Genomic DNA, 20,406 nt, shown 5'->3' on the forward strand with positions numbered 1-20,406 from the left:
CAAGGACTTGGTGTCATAAGTGGAAAGTGAAGCGGCAGCTCCCCCTGTGGGCAGAGTCAAGCATACACTCATGAAGCCTGAAAGCGGGAATGTTAAATTGTCTCTATGTCTGTCTATATATGTTGCATGTCTAAGTGGCATTGAGTGTTTGCCATGTATATGTGAATTGTAATCCGCCCTGAGTCCCCTGTGGGGTGAGAAGGGCGGAATATAAATACTGTAAATAATAAATAAATGAATTTGGCCCTGCCAGCCATGAAACACAATCTCCCGCTTTCCTGTTTCATATGGGAATTTGGGGAGTTGCAGAAGGACACCTTCCAAAGAGCCCCCCCCCCCCCAAGGCGGCACTTTCCTTGACTCCTGCTTCATTCATCCCTTGTGCTTTGGTTGACCTCTGACACTTGGAGTTTCTTTCCAGAACGGACTGCAGAACCCGGTGGCGTTCCATGGAACGTGCGCTCCCGTTCTGTTGCCCTTTAAGAATCTCTCATCTCTCTGGGCCTATTGCTGTGGTCAGCCATGGGAGCAAAGGGTGAGGCCTGCTTTTGAGTGTGTTTGTGAGGATTGGGGAGAGGGAAGGGGGCAAATTCAGCTAGCCCTTCCTTCCCCAAGTAAACCTCTCCTCTGGGCCTTTCCTTTTCCTTGCAGAGAGCAAATGTGTGGGGCCTGGGGGAGCCCCCTCCGGAAGCCAGGTAAGGGCTGGAAGCACCTGAGTTTGGGGTGGGCCTGCCCGTCTTCCCATGCCCTCTTCTGGTCCTTTGCCTTTAGGACAGGACCGTCCCCCTCATTTCTATGGAGAGCCTCCTCGGCTTTTTTATGGCTGCCTCCAAAGGGCCACTGGATCCATGGACAGACAGAACACGAACTATACAGGCCATCCCCAAATTATAAACAACCATCTTCCAAACGAGGCTGAGACAACCGGAAGGGAGAGAAATTTTCCCTTTGGAAGGAAGGGAAATCTACTATTTGAGAACTTACTGTCAGGGGGAAAAGGGGTCTCCACTGAAAATTTATCCCAATCCTTGTTTCCACAACAAGCCAAATTTTCCAAAATCATATTCTCACAGGGACAGAAAGTGAGGTGGAATCTTCTAAACAGGAGCACAGACAGGAAAGGAAACCCCACCAGCGTGTTTACCCTTCCCTATTCCCTCCAAAGCTTATATATCTCTATCTATCTGGCAGGAGTTGCATTTTAAAATGCCCCTGTTCTGACTTACATACAAATTCAACTTGAGAGCAAACCTACAGAACCTCTCTTGGTTGTCACTTGGGAACTTTTTTTTCGACTTGAGAAACTGCAATTCGTTTCTGGTGTGAGAGAATCAGCTGTCTGCAAGGACGTTGCCCAGGGTGTGTTCTGTTTTATCATCTTTGTGAGAGGCTTCTTATATGTCCCTGCATAGGGAGCTGGAGCTGACAGAGGGAGCTCAACCTGCTCTCCCCAGATTCCAACCACTGACTTGTCGATCAGTGGTCCTGCCGGCACAAGGGCTTAACCCATTGCCCGACGGGGGGGCTCCAAGGTGCACAGTAAGACATTTCTACATGCCACTGAATAACTATATTGATTTGAAGCTCTGACTTGTTGTTCTGCAATCCTGCTGCACAAGGGCTTAACCCATTGCGCCACAAGAGGGCTCTTTCCTACTTGGGGACTGCCTGTATATTGTATTGTCGAAGGCTTTCATGGCTGGAATCACTGGGTTGTTGTAGGTTTTTTCGGGCTATGTGGCCATGTTCTAGAGGCATTCTCTCCTGATGTTTCGCCTGCATCTATGGCAAGCATCCTCAGAGGTAGTGAGGTCTGTTGGAACTAGGAAAAAGGGTTTAATATATCTGTGGAATGACCAGGGTCGGACAAAGAAATCTTGTCTGTGGGAGCTAGGTGTGAATGTTTCAACTGACCACCTTGATTAGCATTGCCTGGGGCAATCTTTTGTTGAGAGGTGATTAGATGTCCCTGATTGTTTCCCCTCTGTTGTTTTGCTGTTGTAATTTTAGAGTTTTTTTTAAATACTGGGAGCCAGATTTTGTTCATTTTCATAGTTTTCTCCTTTCTTTGCAATTGTCCACATGCTTGTGTATTTCAATGGCTTCTCTGTGGAGTCTGACATGGTGGTTGTGAGAGTGGTCCAGCACTTCTGTGTTCTCAAATAATATTCTGTGTCCAGGTTGGTTCATCAGGTGCTCTGCTATGGCTGACTTCTCTGGTTGAAGTAGTCTGCAGTGCCTTTCATGCTCCTTAATTGTTTTTCGGGCAATGCTGCTGCGTTTGGTGATCCCTATGTAGACTTGTCCACAGCTGCATGGTATACGGTAGACTCCTGCAGAGGTGAGAGGATCCCTCTTGTCCTTTGCTGAACGGAGCATTTGTTGGATTTTCTTGGGGGTTCTGTAGATAGTTTGTATGTTGTGTTTCTTCATCAGCTTCCCTATGCGGTCAGTCATGTATGGCAAGAACACTTTTCCTCGGGGTGGATCTTCGTCATAGAATCATAGAATTAAAGAGTTGGAAGAGACCTCATGGGCCATCCAGTCCAACCCCCTGCCAAGAAGCAGGAATATTGCATTCAAATCACCCGACAGATGGCTATCCAGCCTCTGTTTAAAAGCTTCCAAAGAAGGAGCCTCCAACACACTCCGGGGCAGAGAGTTCCACTGCTGAACGGCTCTCACAGTCAGGAAATTCTTCCTCATGTTCAGATGGAATCTCATCTTGACTCTCGTGGCTTGTTCTTGGTCTTGCAGCTCTCCTGATGTCTGAGGTGGAGTATCCATTGGCCTGCAGAGCCCAGTTGAGGTGGTTCAGTTCATCTTGGAGGAGGTGGGGTTCGCAGATTCTTTTTGCACGGTCTGCCAAGGTTTTAATGGTGCTTCTATTTTGACTTGGGTGATGGTTTGAGTTTTTATGTAGATATCTATCTGTGTGTGTGGGTTTTCTGTAGACGGCATGACCCAATTGCTGATCTGGTTTACGGATGACTTGGAATAGCCCCTGGTGGTGTAGTGGGTTAAAGCACTGAGCTGCTGAGTTTGTTGATCGAAAGGTCGCAGGTTCGCTGTCAGCCCTAGCTTTTGCCAACCTAGCAATTCGAAAACATGCAAATGTGAGTAGATCAATAGGTACCGCTCCAGCAGGAAGGTAACGGCGCTCCATGCAGTCATGCCGGCCACATGACCTTGGAGGTGTCTACGGACAACGCTGGCTCTTCGGCTTAGAAATGGAGATGAGCACCACACCACAGAGTCAGACATGACTGGACTTAATGTCAGGAGACTACCTTTACCTAGGACATCTAGAAAAGGCAGTCTTCCTTCATTTTCTTGTTCCATGGTCAATTGAATGTTTGGGTGGATGCTGTTAAGATGGTCCAGGAACCTGTTGAGTTCTTCTCCAAATGGTGAAGGTGTCATCCGCTTAAGTGGCTGAGGGGGAAAAGGAAAGGGCCTGAGACTGTGAGGAATGGTGGGAGTTGGAGTCCAAAGCATCAGGAGGGTCCAAGTTGGCCCATACCCACTCTGAGGCTGGGGAAAGGCCAAAGAAGAGCAGGCATCGTCCTATCCCTTGAGCTGGACTCTGTGCTGCAGGAGGAAGAGGAAGGCGAGGAGGCGGCCTTGATGGAGGCGTCGGGGGCCTCGCTGCTCCACGTCTTGGCCCTGAAAGGCGACTGCGAGGGGGCGCTGCAGCTGCTCTCAAGGGGACCCAAAGAGGACCTCCTCCGCCGCCAGGTAGCATGGTTGTTGTTGTTGTTATTGACTGGACTGATGACCCGCTGACCCCTTCCTGACCCCTCCTTCTTCCTCTTTAGGATTCCTCAGGCCGGACGCCGCTCTTCTGGGCCACCGAGAACCGGCGGAAGAGGATGGCGGAGCTCCTGCTGGAGCACGGGGCAGACCCCGGCGCCAGGGATCACGTGAGCAAGGGGGTCCCGCTTTCATCCCAATCTCCTCGCTCCAGGCCCCGCCCTCTCTGGGGAGTGAGACCACGTTTCGAGGCCCCGCCCCATTCCCTTTCCCTAACGCCAGACCCCGCCTCCTCTGGGTGGAGGCCCCGCCCCCATTCCATCCCCTACCGCCAGACCCCGCCCCCTCCGTGGAGGGAGACCACGCCCCCACCCAGATACACTCTTGTCAGGCCCCGCCCTCTCTTGTTAGTGAGACCACGCCCCCGAGGCCCATCCCCGTACCCATCTGGGGAGTGAGATCACACCCGGAGGCCACGCCCCCATTCCATCCCCTACCGCCAGACCCCGCCCCCTCTGTGGAGGGAGACCACGCCCCCACCCAGCTACCCTCTTGTCAGGCCACGCCCCCTTTTAGGTGAGACCACGCCCCCGAGGCCCATCCCATCCCCGTACCCATCTGGGGAGTGAGGCCACGCCCCCATTCAAACCCAGACCGCCAGGCCCCGCCCCCTCTGGGGAGGGAAGGATATCACACCCGAAGGCCCCGCCCCCATTATATTATCCTACCACCAGACCCCGCCCCCTGGGAATGGAGACCACGCCCCCATCCCTTTACCCTCATGCCAGGGAGGGAGACCACGCCCCCGAGGCTCCACCTTCTCGTCAGGCCCCGCCCCCTCTAGAGAGAGAAGGAAATCACATGCCGAGGCCCCGACCCATTCCATTTCCCTTCCTTGGAAGGGGGACCACGCCCCCAATCCAGTCCCCTATCGCCAGACCCCGCCCCCTTTGAGAAGGACTATGCCCCAGAGGCCCCGCCCCATCTCATTCCACTCATGTTGAGGCCCCGCCCCCTCTAGGGAGGGAGATCACACACCCGAAGCCCCGCCCTCATTTAAATACCCTATCGCCAGGCCCCGCCCCCTTTGAGAAGGACTATGCCCCAGAGGCCCCGCCCATCTCATTCCACTCATGTTCAGGCCCCGCCCCCTCCAGGGAGGGAGATCACACACCCGAAGCCCCGCCCTCATTTAAATACCCTATCGCCAGGCCCCGCCCCCTTTGAGAAGGACTATGCCCCAGAGGCCCCGCCCATCTCATTCCACTCATGTTCAGGCCCCGCCCCCTCTAGGGAGAGAGATCACACACCGAAGCCCCGCCCTCATTTAAATTCCCTATCGCCAGGCCCCGCCCCCTTTGAGAAGGACTATGCCCCAGAGGCCCCGCCCCATCTCATTCCATTCATTACAGGCCCCGCCCCCCTCTGGGAGGGAGATCACACAGCCGAAACCCCGCCCTCATTTAAATTCTCTATCGCCAGGCCCCGCCCCCTATGTGGAGGGATAACAGACACCCCAGGCCCCGCCCCCGCATGGTTTCTTTGAAGGCTAGGCTCCGCCCCTCTCTGCCTCTGTCTCCTCAGGCTGGGAACCTGTGCCTGCACCGGGCGGCCTTCGTGGGCAGCGCCCGCCTCGCGCGGCTCCTCCTGGACGCCGGCTCCGAGTTGGACGCGCCCAACGCAAGGGGAGAGCGCCCCTCGGCTTTAGCTCGAAGGCAGCGGCGCCTCAAGTGTCTCGCGTGAGTGAGTCCACTAAGAGTGGCGGGGAGGCGGGGCTTCCTGGGCGGTGAGTGCCTCCCTCCCTGCTAACCACGCCCCTCCCCGCTAACCACGCCCCTCCCTCCTTTCTCCAGGCTGCTCCTGTCACTGGGCGCCGCCTCTTCGCCGAAGGATCCGCCCCCGAGGCTCCTCTGCAGGTGAGGCGGGAGGGCGTGGCTAAGGCCAGGGGAGGGGCCTCCTCGGCTTAGGCCACGCCCCCATCGCAATCCCCGCCCCTTCTTAAAGGGACATCTCTCGCGGCCTGGAGGTTTTGCCCATCCCCTGCCTGAACGGCGTCGATGAGGAGGGCGCCCCCGGGGACTTCCTCTACGTCACGCAGAGCCTGCTCTCGGAATCGGCGGAGGCGCCCCCGGACGGGTGGGCGCGCAGGCAGGTCAGAGGTCGAGGGGAGCTGAAGGCAGGGGCTCCCTCTGCTGTGAACGGATCCCAACTCTGATACTTCCTTCCGAACTTCCTCAGCACTGCTCCTGCGGCCCCGGATGCCCCGCCCCAGGCTGCTCTTGCCTGCTCCGCTCCGGCCGCAGCGCCGCCTGCTACTCCCCGGTGAGAGGCCCCGCCCCTTTCATCCAAGGGGCGTGTCCTTCAGAGCCTGACCCCGCCCCTTTCTCCCGTGCAGGAGGGCCGCCTCCTCCTATTGGACGCCGACGCCGCCCTCTGCGAGTGCCACCTGCTCTGCTCCTGCGGCGCCGCCTGCGCCAACCGCGTGGCCCAGAGAGGACTCCGGTGAGAGGCCACGCCCCCTGCGAAGATGAAGCCACGCCCTTTGGCTGGGAATGGGGAGGCCACGCCCCCTCGGGTCCCCTTCAACCAATGAAGCACACTCTCTCTCCCTTCCCTCTGGCAGGACCCAGCTGCAGCTCTTCCGCTCCGCCAAGAGGGGCTGGGCGGTGCGCGCCATGCAGGACTTGGCCCCTGGAGCCTTCCTCTGCCAGTGAGTCTCTTCCTCTGACAGTGAGGGGGCGGGGTCTCCGTGGGGAGGGTCAGAGGAAGAGACTGACAGGCCTAACCCCTCCCTCCTTCCCTCCTTCGCAGGTACTTCGGGGAGCTGGTTTCTGAGGAGGAGGCCCGGAAGAAAGAGGAGGAGGGGGCTGCCCCTGGATACTGCTTCTTGCTGGGCGCCCAGGTGATGTTTATTAATCGTGTCAGGAGCAACCAGACATTTGTATTACAATATAAAACAAACAAACAAACAGACAAAACACAAAGTTTGCAAGCTTGGTAGTTGATTAAATGTCCTTTGACCAGTATCTGGCCACTTGGAGTGCTTCTGGTGTTACCACAAGGAGGTCCTCCATTGTGCATGTGGCAGGGCTCAGGTTGCATTGCAGCAGGTGGTCAGTGGTTTGCTCTTCTCCACACTCGCATGTTGTGGATTCCACTTTGTAGCCCCATTTCGTAAGGTCGGCTCTGCATCTCGTGGTGCCAGAGCGCAGTCTGTTCAGCGCTTTCCAAGTCGCCCAGTTTTCTATGTGCCCAGGAGGGAGTCTTTCATTTGGAATCGGCCACTGATTGAGGTTCTGGGTTTGAGCCTGCCACTTTTGGACTCTCGCTTGCTGAGGTGTTCCAGCGAGTGTCTCTGTAGATCTTAGAAAACTATTTCTTGATTTAAGTCGTTGACGTGCTGGCTGATACACCTGATACTCAGGTGATAAGACCCTCCCACTCCGGGCAGTGGACCCCTCCTCTCCCCTCCTGTCAATCATCTCTGACCCCAGAGCCCCCGGTGGCGCAGTGGGTTAAACCCCTGTGCCGGCAGGACTGAAGACCGACAGGTTGCAGGTTCGAATCTGCGGAGAGGCGGATGAGCTCCCTCTATCAGCTCCAGCTCCTCATGCGGGGACATGAGAGAAGTCTCCCACAAGGATGATAAAACATCGAATCATGCGGGCGTCTCCTGGGCAACGTCCTTGCAGACGGCTAATTCTCTCACACCAGAAGCGACTTGCAGTTACTCAGGTCTCTCTCTCTCTCTCTCTCTCCCTGGAGGCTGGACGCGGGTGCTGCCTGGACAGCCGTCGCTATGGCAACGTGGCCCGCTTCCTGAACCACTCCTGCCTCCCCAACTTGGTGGCACTTCCGGTCTTCACGGGGCTGGAGGTCCCCGGAGTGGCCTTCTTCGCCGGCTCGAGGGGCGTCCGGGCAGGGGAGGAGCTTGGGTGAGGAGGAGGGGGCGTGGTCTGCGTATTTATTTATTTGCGACATTTATATGCTGCCCTGCTGGCTTACAAGATATATTTACATAAACTATATTATGTTATTAGCACACTACAATATCAGTATTTGGTATTACTATATTGTACTAAACCATAATATTGTAATATTATTAGAAATATTACATGTAATATATAATTATAATATAATTATAATGTATTTATTTATTTACGACATTTACATGCTGCCCTGCTGGCTTACAAGATATATATACATAAACTATATTATATTATTAGCACACTACAATATCAATATCAGATTTTACTATATTGTACTAAACCATAATATTGTAATATTATTAGAAATATTACATGTAATATATAATAATATAATATAATTATTATTATATATAATTCTTATATATAATTATATTATATATAATTACTATATTATATATAATATAATATAATATAATTATTATGTATTTATTTACGACATTTATATACTGCCCTGCTGGCTTACAAGATATATATATATTCTTAAACTATATTATGTTATTAGCCCACTACAATATCAGTATTATATATTACTATATTGTACTAAACCATAATATTGTAATATTATTAGAAATATTACATGTAATATATAATTATAATGTAATTATTAGTATTATTTTTCATTACGTTATAATGTTATAAATATTATATGTATATATAATGTATTATTAGTATAGCACAAATGACAAGGTGGAACTGTCCCCTGGTCCCCCCTCTCTTCACTTTGGCCCAGAGTGGCAATTGATGCTAGGAGGGGGCGTGGCAAGCAAGGGGCGGGACTAACAAGGCCCGCCTTCCCTCCCTCATTGGTGTAAGAAGAGGGGGCGGAGCTACGCGGGGCTGTCAATGCCAGCCTTCCCTCCCCCTCTAGGGTAAGAAGGCGAAGAGGGGGCGGGGCTATGTAGGGGGCGGGACCACCAAAGCCCGCCCTTCCCTACCTCGGGTAAAAGAGGGGCGGGGCTACGGATGGGCGGGGCCACCAAGGCCAGCCTTCCCTCCCTCGTTAAGAAAGAGGAGAGGGGGCGGGGCTGCGAAGGGGGCGGGGCTGCTAATTTCTCTGGAGTGAGCAGAGGGGGCGGGGCCACCAAACGCCCGCATTCCCTCCCTCTTGTCTTCCCAGGTTCGACTACGGAGACGACTTCTGGGCGGTGCAGCGGAGCCGAGGCGTGTCCTGCCTCTGCGGGGAGGCCGTGTGCAGATACTCTGACACTCGGGAAGCCCCGCCCCCTCGGGAAGCCCCGCCCCGCGGCTTCGCCTTCAAGACCCTCCGCGCCCCGCCCATCGCCAAGATCCACAAAAAGGCAGAAAAGAAGAGGAGGGGCCTCGGCTTGGCTCCGCCCCCCAGGGCTCCTGCGGGCCAATAAAAGCCTGCCGAAGGAACCTACCGTGGAAGCCCTGCCTCTTCTTTCGGAGGGAGGATGGAGGGGCGTGGTCAACGGGAACGCCCCTCCTTTCTGGGGGCGTGGCCTGCTGCAATAGACATGGGAAACATGAGATCCCAGTTTGCTGATTTGGTGAAATTCTCACTTTAGATTCTTTATTTATATTAATTATAAGTAAGAATAATATAAATACTATAAATTATTATAAAAATAATACAAATATAATATTAATGTAATATAAAATTAATTATAAATAATAATAATAATAATATAAATATAATATAAATGTATTATAAATAATATAAAAATATAATTTATCATAAAATAATATACATATAGTATTATAAATATATTAATTATAAATAAAAATAAAAATAATATAATTATAAAAATAATACAAATATAATATTATAAATATATTAATTATAAATAATAATATAAATAATATAAATTATTATAAAAACAATATAAATATTATATTATAAATATATTAATTATAAATAATATAAATAATATAATTTATCATAAAATAATATAAATATAATATTATAAATATATTAATTATAAATAATAATATAATTAATATAAGTTAGTATAAAATATTATAAATATAATATTATAAATATAATATTATAAATAATAATATAAATAATATAAATTATAAAATAATACAAATATAATATTATAAATATAATATTAATTATAAACAATATAAATATAATATTATAACTATATTAATGATAAATAATATAAATTATATAAATTATAAAAATAAAATAAATATATTATAAATATATTAATGATAAATAATATAAATAATATAAATTATTATAAAAATAATATAAATATATTATAAATATAATATTAATTATAAATAATACTATAACTATAATATTATAAATATATTAACTATAAATAATAAAAAATATTAATTATAAAAATAATATACATTAAATATATTAAATATAGATTAATTCTTTATTTATAGGGAAACTTTGGCCTTCCAGGTGTTTTGGTCTTCAACTCCCAGCATTCCTAACAGCCTCAGGCCCTTTCCTTTTCCTAAGCGGCTGAGGGGGAAAAGGCAGGGGCCTGAGGCTGTTAGGAATGCTGGGAGTTGAAGACCAAAACACCTGGAAGGCCCAACTTAGCTCAGACCTGTATTAGACAATGATGGAAGAAGACAATAACATAAAAGTACTTGTTTATAAGGCTGACATCTACAAACTTAACTCTTTACTTCTGGAGCGACGCCATCAGCATTGCCTTTGAGGAATCTTTCAAATCTCTTGGGAAGAAGAAGTCAGGCAGGAAAAAAACTTCCAAGGAAAGATCACTAGAATTGAAGCTCTGGCCTTCTGCCATCCACTTTTGCTGGACCGAATGCCTCATTATCCGAAGGCCCAAAGATACCTGATTCCCAAAGCAGTTGCTTGACTATCTCAGCTCAAGGACAGAAAAAGGACAATGAAAGAGGTGGAAGTGAACCGAGAAAAAACTGGAGGCCAGTTGTGACCAACAGTGCTGTGGATTTTGAGGAGGAAATAATGGAGGAAAGAGTCTGAGAGGAAATCACTGTCTGCATGGAAACCCAGGCCCTCTTTGTGAAAGGGAAGGCCCTGTTGATTTAGAACAGGCTTCCTTAGGGTGAAGAAGGCAGTCAATCTCTGGATTGATGATGATAGTTATATATTGTGTCAGAAGTGAGTTGAGGATACAGTTAATGTATATTTGAAAACACAAACTTTTAAAGGGGTTATTGTGAGTTTTCCAGGCTGCATGGCCATGTTTCAGAAGCATTCTCTCCTGATGTTTCACCTGCATTAGTGACAAGCATCCTCAGAAGTTGACGGGTCTGTTTGAAACTGAGAAAAATTGGTTATTATATCTGTGGAATGTCCAGAGTGGGAGAAAGAACTCTTATTTGTTTGAGGTAGGTGTGAATGTGTCACTTGGCCACCTTGATTAGCATATAGTGGCCTAGCAGTTTCAAAGTCTAGCTTCTTACTGCCTGGGGGAATCCTTTGTTGGGAGATGGTTTTTAAAAGTTTTAAAACTCTGAATTATGCTCACTGTCCTTTGACCAGAAGCTGACAACTTGATGTGGCCGTGAGAAGGTCCTCCACTGTGCATGTGGCAGGGCTCAGTCTGCATTGTAGTAGGTGGTCTGTGGTTTGCTTTTCTCCTCTGCTCGCATGTGGTGGACTCCACTTTGTAGCCCCATTTCTTAAGGTTAGCTCTGCAATGTGGACAGTTCACCAGCTAAATAGGCCCCCAAGTGTAGTTTTCTATCAGCTCCTGCACTTTTATCATTGTCCACTGCTCTATAGACCCGGCATTCAAATTACAAACATATGATATTACCCTTCTAGACCTAATTATTATTGGCTCTTGCACTTTTCCACCAGCTCCTGTCCTAAACTATTGCTCTGGCTCCTAGCCCTCTGAGCTCAGTATTTATTACTGTTCAGGCTACTGATTGTTTTATGATATTGTGTTATTTTTTATAATGTGGGTTATTATAAATTGTGCCACGTTATTAATATTGTCCCCATGGAAGCCACCCCAAATCCCTTCAGGGACATGGAGGCAGGGTATAAAAATAAAGTTCTTATTGTGTTGTCGAAGGCATTAATGGCTGGAAATACTGGGTTGCTAGAATCATAGAATCAAAGAGTTGGAAGAGACCTTGTGGGCCATCCAGTCCAACCCCCTGCCAAGAAGCACCCTGACAGATGGCCATCCAGCCTCTGTTTAAAAGCTTCCAAAGAAGGAGCCTCCACCACACTCCGGGACAGAGAGTTCCACTGCTGAACAGCTCTCACATTCAGGAAGTTCTTCCTCATGTTCAGATGGAATCTCCTCTCTTGTAGTTTGAAGCCATTGTTCCGCATACTAGTCTCCAAGGAAGCAGAAAACAAGCTTGCTCCCTCCTCCCTGTGGCTTCCTCTCACATATTTATACATGGCTATCATATCTCCTCTCAGCCTTCTCTTCTTCAGGCTAAACATGCCCAGCTCCTTAAGCCACTCCTCATAGGGCTTGTTCTCCAGACCCTTGATAATTTTAGTTGACCTTCTCTGGACACATTCCAGCTTGTCAATATTGCTGTAAGTTTTCCAGGCTGTATGGCCATGTTCCAGAAGCTTTCTCTCCTGATGTTTCTCCTGCATCTATGGCAGGCATCCCCAGAGATTGTGTAGATGTCTGCCATAGATGCAGGTGTAACGTCAGGAGGGAATGCTTCTGGAACATTGCCATACAGCCTGAAAAATTTACAGCAACCCAAAGGTTTATTATTATTATTATTATTATTATTATTATTAGTGTCAGGAGTGACTTGAGAAACTGCAAGTCGCTTCTGGTGTGAGAGAATTGACTGTCTGGAGGACATTGCCCAGGGGACACCCAGATGTTTTACCATCCTTATGGGATGCTTCTTTCCTGTCCCCATACGGGGAGCTGGAGCTGACAGAGGGAGCTCATCCGTGCCCTCTACAGATTCGAACCTGCAACCTGTTGTTGTTGTTATTATTATTATTGGTGTCAAGTGTGGCTTGAGAAACTGCAAGTCACTTCTGGTGTGAGAGAATTGACCATCTGTAAGGACATTGTAAGAAATGACTGGTCTGACCTTGAAGGAGCCGGGGGTGGTGACGGCCGACAGGGAGCTCTGGCGTGGGCTGGTCCATGAGGTCACGAAGAGTCGGAGACGACTGAACGAATGAACAACAACAAGGACATTGCCCAGGGGACGCCCAGATGTTTTACCATCCTTATGGGACGCTTCTCTCCTATCCCTGCATGGGGAGCTGGAGCTGACAGAGGGAGCTCATCTGTGCCCTCCACGGATTCGAACCTGCGACTTGTCAGTCTTCAGTCCTGCCGGCACAAGGGTGTAACCCACTGCGCCACCGGAGGCTCCAACTTCATAACCCAAAGTTATTATCATATTATTATTATTTTGTAGTGCCAGAGCACAGAGGCTGGTGATGATGAAGACATGAGAGGCTGCGTTGGCGAGGGAGGGCCGGCAGGGGGCAGGCGAGAGGCCAAGGGGGGAGTCCCTTCCTCCCTCCCCTCCTCCCTCTACTCCACAGCTGGAGAACCCTGCAGAGCCTCCTCCTCCTCCTCCTCCTTTGCACCATGACCATCAGCGCCCTCCGCCCTGGAGCAGGGGGCAGCCCCCGCCTGCAACTACCCTGTCTGGCCAAGGTAAGGAGGGGGAGAAGGCTTGGGGGTAGGGGCATAGGGAGGGGGTTGCTCCTCCAACCTTTGACCCCCCTCCTCCCTTTCTTCCTCCCTCCCTCCCTCCTTGCTTCCTTTGCAGATGGAGCGGGTGGTGGTTGGCATGCAGGACCCAGACATGGGTGTCAAGGTGCGCAGCCAGCGCCTCCTCATCACTGTCATTCCCCATGCGCTCACTGGTGAGTGAGGAGAGGGAGGAGAGGAGCCCCCCTCCTTTGATTCCAGGACCCTCTCTCCCCCTGACCCTCTCTTCCTCCCAATCAGGAATTGACATTGTCCAGTGGCTGGTCCAGAAGTACACCATTTCCGAGGAAGGTGAGCCTCATCACTCCCAGTGTCTCTTGTGCCCTGGTGACCCTTTCGTTGACCTTCCAGGACCCAAGAGAGGTTCTGGCCTGCCCTGCCTCAGACTCTCTGAACTCAGGGCTCTTCCCACCTCCCAGCAGACTGCCCCTCCAAGACACTACAGGGCTGGGGGGCAATTGCGGGGTGCTTGGTGGTTGGGGGGGGGGGCACACCTTGTGCCTCCGCTTTTACTGCCCTCAGTGGCTCAGTGGGTTAAACCCCTGTGCCGGCAGGACTGAAGACGGACAGGTCGCAGGTTCAAATCCAGGGAGAGGCGGATGAGCTACCTCTATCAGCTCCAGCTCCTCATGCGGGGACATGAGAGAAGCCTCCCACAAGGATGATAAAACATCAAATCATCCGGGCGCCCCCTGGGCAACATCCTTGCAGATGGCCAATTCTCTCACTCCAGAAGTGACTTGCATTTTCTCAAGTAGCTCCTGACACGCCAAAACAAACAAACAAACCCTCTTCTTCTTCCTCCTCTTCCCAAATAAAAAGAGGCCCTCCACCTGGGCAACCTGATTGTGCGGCACGGCTACATCTACCCACTGAAGGACCCCCGCAGTCTGGCCCTGCGCCCGGATGAGACCCCCTACCGCTTCCAGGTCAGTTGGAGAGGCTCCTCCAGAGCCTTGGGATATAGGCAGAAAAAAATGAAATGCAACGATACAGAATGGGGGACGATGCCTGGCTCAACAGCAGTACGTGTGAAAAAGCACCGGGATTGTGGCGCAGCTGACTGAGTGTCAGCTGCATTAAGATCACTCTGACCAAAAGGTCATGAGTTCGAAGCCAGCCCGGGTTGGAGTGGGTTTCCAACCAATTGTGTGTAGCCTGTTGTCGACCTTTGCAACCCGAAAGACAGTTGCATCTGTCAAGTAGGAAAACAAGGTACCACCTTAAAAGTGTGGGGAGGCTAAATTAACTGATTTATGAGGCCATAAAGAAGACTCCAGCAAAAGCATTCCAGTGGGGAAGCATGCGGGAATGCAGAAGTGCTTCATCAGCGTCGCAGATGGACAATGAAAGCGACAGCTCCCCGGCGGGCAGAAAAAGTTAAATAGCCTCTGTCTATGTCTGTCTGTGTCTGTATATGTTGTATGTCAAAATTGCCATTGAATGTTTGCCATATATGTGTACACTGAGTCCCCTGCCGGGTGAGAAGGGCGGAATATAAAAGCTGTAAATAAATAATAAATAAATAAAATATCTTGGAGTCCTCGTGGATAGGAAGGTGAACATCAGCCAACAATGCCATGAGGCAGTTTAAAAAGCCAATGGGATTTTGGCCTGCATAAATAGGAGTACGGTGTCTAGATCCAGGGAAGTCACGCTACTCCTCTATTCTGCCTTGGTCGGACAGAAGAGATGTTGACAAGCTGGAATTGTGTCCCGTTCTGGGCACTGCAATTGAAGGGAGATGTTGACAAGCTGGAATGTGTCCAGAGAAAGGTGACTCAAAGGATCAAGGGTTTGGAGAACAAGCCCTATGAGGAGCGGCTTAAAGAGCTGGGCATGTTTAGCCTGCAAAAGAGAAGAGGAGACATAATGAGGGCCAGGTATAAAGATGTGAGGGGAAGTCATAGGGAGGAGGCTTGTTTTCTGATGCCCTAGAGATTAGGATGCGGAACAATGGCTTCAAAATACAGGAAAGGCGAGTCCACCTGAACATTAGGAAGAACTTCCTGACTGTGAGACTGTTCCACAGTGGAACTCTCTCTCTGCCCTGGAGCGTGGTGGAATCTCCTCCTTTGAAGGCTTTTAAGCAGAGGCAGGATGGCTATCTGTTGGGGGTGCTTTGAATGTGATTTTCCTGCTTCTTGGCGGAATGGAACTGGATGGTCCACAAAGTCTCTTCCAACTATGATTCAACAAGGAGGGCACAACATGCACAGCTGCCCCTTCCTCTCTTTCTTTCTTCCTCCCTCCCTCCCTCTCTATCGCCCACAGACGCCCTATTTCTGGATGAGCACCAAGTGGCCGGCCACAGAACTGGATTATGGTGAGCCCTCCCCCTCCTAACCTCTGTTTGTGTTGGGGGGGGGGGGCAGCAGAGGAGGGTTAGGGTTAGAGGTCATGAACCACAACTGGTCCTTCTCTTTCCAGCTATCTACTTAGCCAAGAGGAACATCCGGAAGCAGGGGGAGCTCGTTGGCCATGAGAAGGTGGGAAGCCCTTGGCAATTGGGGGGCTGCAGTGCCAAAAAGGGGTGGAGGCGGTTGCATAGGTCTGACATGCCCCCTCCACCCCTCGGGCCCCTTTCAGGATGACTACAACCTGCTCCACAAGAGGATCAACCACAGCTGGGACTTCGTGGTCATGCAGGCCAGGGAACAGCTCCGGTGAGTAGTACCCCATATCTATTGAGCATCCCTACTCCATTGGCCACTGAGGGGGGCGGGCAGGGAGGGAATTGTTATGACCACACAAGGGCAATTGGAAAGCTGATGGTGGAGATGGCACCCCCCACCCTCTCATAATTTCCTCTCTTGCTTCTCAACAGGGCAGCCAAGCAGCGGCGGAAGGGCGACCGCATCGTCATTGAGTGCCAGGAGCAGGCCTATTGGCTGGTCAACAGGCCCCCCGTGAGTGAATGATTTTTTTGGGGGGGGGGGTTCAGGGAGGGGAACAGGGATGCCCTTCACCAGCAGCACCAGTCACCCCTCTTTGCTCATTTTTTTTGTTGGGGGGCAGTGGGGGTTGCAGCAGTTGGGAAAAGGTCACCATCCTTCTTGTCCTTCGGTTTCATGGCACAGAGAGCTCAATGACCCCACATGTGGGAGCATCCTTGGGGATATGGGGGGGAGCATCTCCCTCCTTCCCCACAAAGGGAAGGGACAGAGGCAGACCCCAAAGGCTCTCTCTTTTCTTTGCAGTCTGGGGTCTCAAACGTCTTGGAGCAGGGCCCCGAGCGCCGGAACCGCCACAGCACCCGGGTGCAGCTGGTAAGGGGGGGGGGCAGGGAATGGGTTCCTCTCTTGGGGTCTATTTATTGGATCTGGGGGTGAGGTTCACCCTTACTTCCTTTCGGCCTCCTCATGCTCTCTGGGAAGAGAACGGGGCAATGTGGGGGGGGGGATCAACTCTGTGTGTATTTTGGGGGGGGGGTCAGTTTGTCTCTGCACTGTTGACTTTACTAACTCTGACTGGTGTCTGTTGTGTCTTTACTGTGACCAAAGTGGGGGTGGGGGGTGGAATGGGGAAGCAGACGGTCTCCTTTTGTTGATCTGTGTTAAGATCCTCCTTAATTGTGTATTGGGGATGGGGGTCTTGTGTGCCTCTGTGCTGGGGAAATGGGGAGGAGCTGCTTGTGTCTTTGCCTGTTCCCCTGTCTGCCCCCCCCCTTCCCCCGATGGATTTTTTCGGGGCCTGATCTCTCTTCTCTTCTGTGCCCTGCTTTGTCCGTCTGTCCATCTGTCCACGTAAGTCACTAACACAGCTGTTGATGTGTTGCTGGCGGGAGTTGGGGGGCCCTTGGGCTTAGCAGGGGGGGGGGGCTCGCCATTAAGCAGATTCAGAGGGAAACGGGGCCCTCCTCTTCCTATTCCCCTCTCCTGGCTATCCTATCTGCTGATGGCCTGCGGGGCATTGCCTATTTGCAATGTGTGACGGAAGGCGGGGAGCAATTGCTGGGAAGGAGGGCGGTGGGACACACGGAAAGGACCCTGATTGCTTTCCGCCTCTCCTTTTCCTTGCAGGAGAAGAACACTGACTTCTACAAGCGGGAGGTGAGTGAGTGAATGAGGCTTCTGGCGGATCCCTTCAAAGACCATCTTCTCTATGCGCGACAGTGTGAAGAGGTTTTGGGGCTGTATGGCTGTGTTCTAACAGCATTTTTTCCAGGCGAGGAAACAAAATCCCATGATTCCAGCCGTGAAAGCCTTTAACAATATAGTGTGAAGAGGCCTCCTGGGTTTGTGGGCCGCTCTGACCCCCTTCTCCTTCCGGCAGATCCGCTACTTCCGGGCGGCCATGGTCCGTAATCGCGTCAAGTCCTCCGTCTGCCTGGAAGGGTAAGTGGGCACCGACCACGGCCATTGTCCCCCGGCACTTGGTCTCTGCCAGCTGCATGTCCCAGCAGCCAAAGGTTTCCACAAACGCAGATGGACCAGCACTCAATGTGGATAGTCATGCTATTCGGGCCCCGATTGCCAGTCCTTTCTAATTTGCACATCCACACCCGCAATCTCAGTCTGAAAGCAGTCTACTTGGATGACATTCACTTCAGCACTGGGCCCCAACCATGTTTTGGGGATCTGTCATTCTCCTCAATGCTTTGGACACTCCATCTTGCCCTCCCCATAACCCAATGCTTCCTCGGCTCCCCTTTGCAGTTACATCCGGTTCAACGAGCAGTACGTGCCCCACGACCCCATTATGTCGGGCTGCCTGCCCAGTAACCCCTGGATCACAGGGGACACCATGTACTGGACCATGAATGCCCCCACGTAAGCACCTCCTCCCCCAGACCCAGGGGAAAAAGGGGGCGGTGGGTGGGTGGGTGAGGGGGCTCCACACCCACAATGATCTCCCCCCCCCCCAATTTATTCCAGGGTGACGGCTCCCACCAAGCTGCGGGTGGAGCGCTGGAGTTTCGGCTTCAGTGAGCTCATAGGGGACCCCCTCGGCCGTGTCCAGCTCTTGGAGTTCCTCAAGAAGGAGTTCAGTGGTGAGACAAGGAAGGGATGTGTGCCCCCCCCCCCCCCCGCCACCCCACCAAGAAAAGAGCATTGAGTGCAGCCGCCCAGGGGAATAATGGCCCTTTCTGTGACCTTGCAGCCTCCTAATTGGGCTGGAGGGACAAAGTAAAAGGAGCTAATAAAGAAACTAGTGTCCAGAAGTTGAACAGGAATATCCTTATAGCTGACATGCGATCTAAAATAATGACCATAAAATATCCCCCCTGCCCCTTTTTGCTCTGCGCAGCTGAGAACCTGAGCTTCTGGGAGGCCTGTGAGGAGCTGCGCTACGGAGAGCAGGGGCGCATTGCGGAGATCGTGGACTCCATCTACCAGTGAGTGAGAGCACCCCCTTCTTCCCTTTGGGGCTGGGGGTGCCTCCTTTGCCTCCCCACACACCTTTTCAAGGCTAGAGGTTGGGTGTTGTGTTGTTTGCAGGCTGTATGGATGTGTTCTAGCAGCATTTTCTCCTGAAACATCAGGGGATAATGCTGTCATAACATAGCCGTACAGCCTGGAAACAACACAGCACACGTGATTCTGGTTAGGAAAGCCTCCGACAATGCCTTGTTGACATGCCTCCTCTGTTTCCCCCTATTTCCTCTCTTTCAAGGCAGTTCCTGGCCCCCGGAGCCACCCGCTGGGTCAACATTGACAGCAAGACCATGGAGCGGACCCTGGAGGGCATCAAGACCCCGCACCGCTACGTGATGGATGATGCCCAGATGCACATCTACATGCTGATGAAGAAGGTAACTGACAGAAAGCAGGGTGGGGGCCCTGCAACCCCTTCTTTGGGGCCTCTCCAGGGCTTGGAGGCTTGACCCTTCACCTCAGTACTCTCCTCTTATCCCCATCCCAAAAATCAGGATTCCTACCCCCGTTTCATCAAGTCTGACCTCTACAAGAACTTGCTGGCGGAGGCCATCATCCCTCCGGAGACCAAGAGGCAGTGAGTTTGGGGGGGGGGGGGGGTGAGGAGGAAGAGGAGGGGGGCACTGATGGGAAGGGGCTCAGACAGGAGGAGGGCAATCCTTCTGACCCCTGACCCCACTCGCTTTCCAGTGTGTTTCCCTTCATGCGCAAGCCCCGCCAACCCAGCCCCAGCCCCGCCCTGCAGCTGCCGCCTCCGGGGGACTCCGAGGGCAGAGCGGAGGAGAAGGGCCCCGCGGCCCCCCCAGAGGGAGGCACCTAGTCTTCGCAGAGGAAGAAAGAAGGAAGAAAGGAAGGAAGAGAGAGAGGCGGTTGCTTCATCCCAGCAATGATGCTCTCGGAGATCCAGACTGGCCCCCTTCTCCTCTCAAAGCGTGGATGGAGAGAAGCCACATGGAGCAAGGCCTACTTACTATGCACCCCTTCTTCTGCCTCAGTGCCCAGGATAACACCCCTCCCTCCCTCCTGGCTCAGCCGCCTTTCCTCAGGAACCCCCACTCTCTCCTGCCTCACTGCCTCCCCTCTGTGGGCTTTTGGTCACTATGCCTCTCCCTCAATCCCCCTCTGTGCACGACCCACAGGCAATAAACCCCTTTTTGAGACCAAGACAGTGGTCTTCCTAGTCTCTGGGCCTTACAGGTGCAGAAAGGGAGGGGAGCTCCTATTGTCTGGGAAGCAGCCTTGACTCCAGCCCCAGCAGCCCTCCCTCCCTGAGAGCAGGGGCAAGGAGAGAGCTGGGCTGCACTGGGCCTGCCCCATCCATCCTTCAGGGAAATGGCTCTCTCTCCCCTCTCTCCAGTGCTCCACATCTGGGGCTCAGCAGGCATTTGCAGCCTGCAGTTTAAGAGGATTAGTGGCTGGAAGGGAACGGGGCCAGGCGGACAAGTGGCCAGGGGCACTTCCCTGCCAGCCAGCATAATCAGCAGCCATCCTTTGTGGCCCTGTTTTCCCTTAGAGGCGAAAGCATTTTGGGCAAACATGGGGAGGGGGTTTCTTGTGGGGCAGCACCTCTTGCCTCTCGCTTAGCTTTCCGTGTGACTGGGTGATTGCTAGCTAACTGTGGCCTCAGCAGTCAGC

The 20,406-nt window shown here is 51.4% G+C and overlaps 2 protein-coding genes across 3 annotated transcripts; both read left to right on the forward strand.

Annotated features, from left to right (window-relative positions):
- The first annotated feature begins 5,612 nt into the window (after nucleotides 1-5,612).
- LOC132780701 (histone-lysine N-methyltransferase EHMT1-like) lies at nucleotides 5,613-9,297 on the forward strand. The gene is made up of 5 exons (XM_067462196.1): nucleotides 5,613-6,255; nucleotides 6,377-6,463; nucleotides 6,565-6,655; nucleotides 7,519-7,688; nucleotides 8,860-9,297. The coding sequence occupies exons 2-5, from the start codon at nucleotides 6,429-6,431 to the stop codon at nucleotides 9,101-9,103; spliced, it is 540 nt and encodes a 179-aa protein (XP_067318297.1). The 5' UTR covers nucleotides 5,613-6,255; nucleotides 6,377-6,428; the 3' UTR covers nucleotides 9,104-9,297.
- Nucleotides 9,298-13,182: 3,885 nt separating this feature from the next.
- Nucleotides 13,183-19,935, forward strand: LOC137095457 (regulator of G-protein signaling 11-like). Of its 2 annotated transcripts, none has more exons than XM_067462138.1 (17): nucleotides 13,183-13,336; nucleotides 13,452-13,548; nucleotides 13,634-13,684; nucleotides 14,216-14,322; nucleotides 15,668-15,719; nucleotides 15,824-15,882; nucleotides 15,983-16,059; nucleotides 16,221-16,302; nucleotides 16,594-16,662; nucleotides 17,416-17,445; nucleotides 17,669-17,730; nucleotides 18,052-18,165; nucleotides 18,271-18,386; nucleotides 18,644-18,731; nucleotides 19,010-19,148; nucleotides 19,266-19,348; nucleotides 19,462-19,935. In XM_067462138.1, the coding sequence occupies exons 1-17, from the start codon at nucleotides 13,268-13,270 to the stop codon at nucleotides 19,589-19,591; spliced, it is 1,425 nt and encodes a 474-aa protein (XP_067318239.1). In that variant the 5' UTR covers nucleotides 13,183-13,267; the 3' UTR covers nucleotides 19,592-19,935. The 2 variants fall into 2 exon arrangements, with proteins under 2 accessions (XP_067318239.1, XP_067318240.1); XM_067462139.1 differs by having other exon boundaries at nucleotides 17,422-17,445.
- The last annotated feature ends 471 nt before the right edge of the window (nucleotides 19,936-20,406 follow it).

This window comes from Anolis sagrei, chromosome Y (assembly GCF_037176765.1).
Source record: "Anolis sagrei isolate rAnoSag1 chromosome Y, rAnoSag1.mat, whole genome shotgun sequence".
Lineage (NCBI taxonomy): Eukaryota > Metazoa > Chordata > Lepidosauria > Squamata > Dactyloidae > Anolis > Anolis sagrei.